A 6508-nucleotide genomic window follows, 5' to 3' on the forward strand; every position below is an offset into this window, starting at 1 on the left:
AAACGACAATAAAGAGTAGAGACCACCTTAACATTTGAATCTGCAACTGATTAACACAATAGTCTAATTACCGCATCCTTTATCTTTATAAAGGCCTTAAGGCCGCGACAGACGTCTATAAACAAAGCGTGGGATTGAATTGCGAATTTTGATATCTCAATCTTGGTCGGGTCAGAGATGCCGCGGTCACGACACCCTTCGGTGGTCACGACCGGGAACGCTTATTAATTATTTTATTATATGTACGCATTATCAGACGGATACTTTGCTCACTTTAAAGGAAGGAGTGCGGAATGTGTAGTCCAGACGTTTAAAGAAAATTTTAATATTAATACATATTCAGACGTCAATTCTAATCAGCATTAAATCTCACGTAATAGATAAGCATCGGTTGAACTATACTGAAAAGTCGAGAAAGACTATTCAGTAGCATTGGTTACAATTTGAGACAGAGACGAAGTCGTTTGACGTTTATTTTTAAAGATGTCACGAATTTGATTCGGTTATAAGTACGACATTGCTTACAAAAATTTCCTACGACCTTTAAATAAAAAAAGTAGCAAATTAACATAGACAACTAGTTTGATAATAAGGAAAATAAATTGGCGACAATGCATGTTCGTCATAATGATTTCATTGATTATGATTACCGAGAACGTATTACTTGAACTGAAAATATTTTACACCTTTTTAAATAAGGTTTTACAATAAGGATCAGACTATAGATAAAGAGCCACATATGAGTAAGGCGAAAGGGCACGGCCACTCGGAACGCCGAAATTAAATACAGGACACACTTGCTCAAGGGTCGGATGCTATCGATTTATGGCATAAGTGATTTCTGACTTATGCATTTGCAGATAAGTAGATCGATATTGCAAAGGTTTTTTTATTTATTTTGTCTTGTTGCACTAAATCGAAAAATAACTCTACCCATTTAAATTTTTAGATAAAAATTTTATAAACATTGCATTATTTTTATCCCACTAGTGGGCAAAGCCGGATCAATCCATTCTTCCCGGTTTTAGGCAGTCTTAATCCATTATTTTTTAAAAAGGTTTCTAGTTCATATACTTATTTATTCTAGTTCATACAGCCATCACAAATGGGTATTAAGTACGTGATCTGCCGCGTCGCGTCGTCCCCGTTGTAAACTTTACATATGCCTCTTAATCTGGGAGGTCCTATTTTTACTTTCTTAATGATAATATCCGACCTTTGAATGAACATTTATTAGGTGTAACATTTTGTTTACCTATTCGTCCGGATTATTATAATATGGCGCCTCATTCACACATGCCCGATACTCACTCATTCGGACAGGAAACAAATTTACCACGCGTACAACATGACCTCTCGGCTCCAAATTAGCTTAAAAGTTACAACTACCAAGCTAAATATGCGGTTGACGCACAACTAATACATTCTTATTTAAAAGAAGCTAAGATCGATATTGGAATAGAATGGGCTCAAACGTTGGAAATAATACAGGACAATGCATGCGTGCGACCAATTTTATTTTTTGGACGCAAAACGCGCGATGGCTGTGCCATGGAGCTTGTCCGAAATAGAAAAAACAAATAAAACTTGTTGGAACTAATGAGTGTGTAATTTTGAGAGACGCGGAGGGTGGCTCGAGGCCGGCGGTCTGCAACCCCTACCTGGAAGGGTGGGTCATTAGATGGACTGAAAACTACTGCGGCATTAATCAAAATCCCTATAATCATTAATTGTTGGTTTTATTTAAGTAATTACTAACCCTACGCGTAATTGCACCTAAGATGTCCCAAAACCAGGAATGGTTTATTACATCTTGTTTGGCTTGTAAAGGATGGCACTCGGTTAATTATTGTAGACACATATTTCATAACATAATTTAAGGAAGCATACATACGGGTAAGTAATACGAGATATAAGAACGTATCGTATATTACTTATAAAATATACGCTCACTTTGTATAAGCTTGTTCAGCATAACGTTCACTGGATATAATGCTCAAAATCGATAATAGCAAATCATCTAATTTCGAAGTGGATAATGTTTAAATTCTCTATAATATCAGTGTATATAAAGATTAATGTACATTAAAAGATACAACACCATTGAGGTCAGAAGCAAAACTCATTTATTTATCAACTACCTTCAGCTGTCATTACATATCAATCCTGCAAGTACCCATCTAAATACATAACATACCTTTCCACCATAATCAACAGAGTCTAAATCAACACATAGTATATCAGCAAGTGGTTATGCAATTAATAATCATTAGGAATTCCTATGATGTCGGGCCATAACTCAGGCGGCGGTATCTCAATATAAGGATCCTCTTCGGTTGAAGACTGAGACCCAAATTCAAGCGGTTGTTGATCGCAAGCAGGAGCTGTCATCGTATGTCTCTGCGCTCGACCTATTATTTGATCAGCATGGCGACGATGCAGCTCTCCATCTTCCGTTCTTATCACATAAGTGCTCGGTCCCTCTATTGTTTCAACCTCGCCCTTTGCCCACTTAGTTCCTGGCGTGTACATTCTCACGAGGACAGGTTGATGCAGACTGAAGGCACGCGCGCACGGCCGCTGCGCTGCCTGTTCCAGCTGCTGTTCCGCACGGCTTGGCGTGCTCTCTGGGTGTAAACTTGATATAGCTGTTCTATATTTGCGGCCGTTAAGCATTTCAGCCGGTGTTTTATTGGTAGAGCTGTTAGGGACGGTTCGCAAAGCGTATAAAGCTTTCGCCAGTTTCTCACTCCAAGTCATATTTGTAGCAGCCATTTTCTTCAATTTATTTTTAAATGTCTGCACGGCCCGTTCTATTTGACCATTCGAAGCCGGATGGTAGGGCGGAGTAAATATGTGCTTGATATGGTTCCTACTCAAAAATAAATTGAAGTCCTCGGACGTAAATGTCCTGCCGTTGTCCGACACTAAAACCTCCGGCAAACCTTGCGAAGCGAAAATGCGTCTCAAAATTGTGATTATCGAATCTGAGCTCATAGATGGAACTATTTCTGCTTCTATCCACTTGCTGTAAGAATCGATTAACAGCAAGAAGGTTTTTCCCTGGAAGGGACCAGCAAAATCTATGTGCAGTCGACTCCACGGTTTTTCAGGCATAACCCATATTTGCGGATCTTTAGGTGGATTGTTTCTCACAGACTGGCAATCTTCGCACTCAGCCACCACCTTCTCAATTTCTTTGTCCATGCCGGCCCACCAAAGGTACCCTCTGGCGTATGCTTTTGTCTGTACGATCCCCGCGTGAGGAGCATGTAGCAATTTAAGTACTCTTTGGTGAAGCGATGTAGGTATGACAACTCTGTTGCACCACAATAAACAATTTTTATTGTGTGAAAGAGCCTCTCTACGGATCCAATATGGTTGCATTTCCGGATCTGTATTGGAACGCGGCCATCCATGGAGTACGTTAAACAACACCTTCTGTAGCATTTGATCTTTCTTTGTTTCTTGGGCAATGGTTTTCACATCCAGGTTCCAACCCGGCGGTTGCTCTTCTAGCAAAAGTACCTCGCCAAGACAGTCTATATTTGGGTCAGCAGAAAATGTCTCCGGTTGTGTCCATCTGCTTAAAGCGTCCGCGTTTCCAATCAGCTTGCCTGGTCGATATTTTATAGAATAACTGTATCCGTTAAGTTTTAGCGACCACCGTAACATTCTAGGCGCTATTTGGTCAGGGATTGGTTTTTCCGGGTTGAATAGACCAACTAAGGGTTTGTGGTCGGTGATGATGCAAAATCTTCGTCCGGCCAGAAATTGATGATACTTAGATAGCCCGAACATTATTGCGAGTGCTTCTTTGTCAATTTGTCCGTAGCGTCTCTCGTGTGGCTGTAATGTTCGCGACGCCATCATCACAGGGCGTTCAGATCCATCTTCCATAGTGTGCACCAACACGGCTCCCAAACCATAATCTGACGAGTCGCAAACCAGTAATAATTCTTTATTTAGATCATATCCGACTAGCGTACAATCCGAAGACAACAGACTCTTAGCCTTATTAAAAGCGGCTTGTTCCTTGTCACCCCAGGTCCACGGTGATTTCGCTTCCAGCAACCGGTACAATGGTTCAAGTAATGTTGCTTTGTCAGGTAAGAATTTCTCGTAGTACGTGTATAGTCCTAAAACGCTCTTAATGTCTCTTTGTTTGTGGGCGCTGGTTTACCCTGAATTTCTTCTACTTTCTCCGGAGTTGGATGGAGTCCTTCAGCGTCCAGCATATGACCTAAAAAGGTAATACTCCGTGAAGCAAAGACGCATTTATCGACATTTAGTCGAAAACCCATATCTTGAAGTTTTTCCAGCACTGCGTTCAATCTCTGGTTATGCTCCTCCACGTTTCTCCCCGTGACGGCTACATCGTCTAGAAGACACGCGACTCCTTCCATGTTTGCCAGGGTGGTAGACATAAGCCTTTGGAAGATGCCAGGCGCGGCGCTCACTCCATAAGCCAGACGATTTACCTTCATAAGACCTATGGGTGTGTTTAGTGTTAGCAGCATCGCAGTATTATCGTCAACCTTGAGCTGGGTGTACGCCTGTTTCAAGTCCAATTTGCTGAAAATGCTTCCCCCACTGAGGTTCACGAATGCCTCCGTCGATGTAGGGAGCGGGTATGTGTCAACATCAATTGATGCGTTCACCGTGGCACGATAGTCTCCACAAATACGCAAAGATCCGTTATCTTTTTTAACAATCCTTAAAGGAGTAGCCCACTTTGAGTGGTTGATTGGTGTTAGTACGCCATCCTTAATCATTTGGCGTAGCTCATCCTCCACTTGTTGTTTTAGGGGGAACGGTACAGGACGCGCTCTCATGAATCGTGGCGCTGCCCCGGGTCGCACATGCAGTGATACTGGTGGCCCGGTGTACTCTCCCAAACCCTCCTTAAACAAATCTGGGTATTTATTCTTCCACTCAGCTATTTCCTCTTCTGACCAGCCCACGCCATCCACCCGTAGCCCCAGCTTCTTAAACCAGTTCCTACCAACCAAGCTCGGTCCGCGGCCCGAGACCACCAACAGTTCACACTGGGCCTCTTTGTCGCCTAAAACCACTCGTACATGCAACAGCCCTAAGACTTTTAAAGGGGAACGGTTCCACGTTACTAGTTTCACATTTGTGACATCCAATGGGGGTGGACTGGACCATAACTTTTTAAATGTCTCCTCAGATATTATAGTCCTAGAAGCTCCGGAATCTATTTCCATTAATAATTTGGCACCATTGATATCCACATTTGCTTTAATCGGTTCACAATAATCTTCAGTACAAACATAGATTCCATTCATCATGTCTTCCTGATCTGGGTTAGAGTGGCATGAACACTCCTCTTCAGTCATATGGACCTTACCTTGTCTCTTATTGCAAGCCGAAGCAATATGTCCGTGTCGCTTACAATAATAACACTGAGCCTTACTAAAAGGGCACCGCTCATTTGGTTTGTGAACCCGGGCACAATGTTTGCAATTAACTGATTGTATTTTATCAATTTCCATTTGATCACTTTCATTATGTGGAGTTTGCTTAGATGTACTAGCACGCGCGTCGGGGTACAGGTCTGCGAACGTCGCCTGGTAGTTAAGACAATACTGCACGGCCCCCGTATACGTGAGGTCCTTGGTCTTCAACAACTCGCGTCGCAGGCGATCGTCACGCACCCCAAGTACTAGTCTATCTCTCAATTGTCGCTTAAGATCGGCAAAATTGCATTTAGCACCGAGCAGACTTATAGCACCGATGAACTCTTGCACGCTCTCTTGTTGTAATTGTATGCGTTTATGAAACTTTCCCGCTTGTAAAATTTCATTTACTTCCGGCTCAAAAAACTGGTCCAAAACTCTGATAATGTCCTCAAATGAAGCACTAGTAGGCCTCAGCGGGACCAGAAGTGATGCGATGAGAGAATACGTGTCCTTGCCGCACTGGGACAGGAACAACGAGCGCGCCCGGTCCAGGTCCTGCGCCACGCCCGCCACGTCCAAAGCACATAGTAATTGTTCCTTATAATCACACCACTTGTCAGTTTTTGGATTGAATTGTCCAAGAAGTACCACATTTGAAAGATTACTGTTCATTTTGCGTACATTTACATTAATTTACCATAGTCGCCAATAAAAGATACAACACCATTGAGGTCAGAAGCAAAACTCATTTATTTATCAACTACCTTCAGCTGTCATTACATATCAATCCTGCAAGTACCCATCTAAATACATAACATACATATATAACGTTAGGGATACCTAATATTTATAACACATATTAATCAATTATTCTAACATCAAAAGGTGTAATGTTCATAATATCTAAGATCTATAAGAGTTTTGAATGATTCACGGTTATTTTCATTAGACTTATATTGACCGGGATATAGACCGTGATAACCTTTTTGATTTTGAATCACGGTCTATATCCCGGTCAATATAAGTCTAATCTAAGATCTATGTTTATAAAGTTTGGGATACCTAATATTAATAACATATATTTT

General features: G+C 41.6%; 1 protein-coding gene across 1 annotated transcript; it reads right to left on the reverse strand.

The window, feature by feature from the left end:
- Window positions 1-2259: 2259 nt before the first annotated feature.
- Window positions 2260-6095, reverse strand: LOC125228680 (uncharacterized protein K02A2.6-like). The gene is made up of 2 exons (XM_048133335.1): window positions 4184-6095; window positions 2260-4100 (listed from the first exon to the last, which is right to left on the reverse strand). The coding sequence occupies exons 1-2, from the start codon at window positions 6093-6095 to the stop codon at window positions 2260-2262; spliced, it is 3753 nt and encodes a 1250-aa protein (XP_047989292.1).
- Between the last annotated feature and the right edge of the window lie 413 nt (window positions 6096-6508).

Source organism: Leguminivora glycinivorella, chromosome 8 (genome assembly GCF_023078275.1).
Source record: "Leguminivora glycinivorella isolate SPB_JAAS2020 chromosome 8, LegGlyc_1.1, whole genome shotgun sequence".
In the NCBI taxonomy this organism is placed as follows: domain Eukaryota; kingdom Metazoa; phylum Arthropoda; class Insecta; order Lepidoptera; family Tortricidae; genus Leguminivora; species Leguminivora glycinivorella.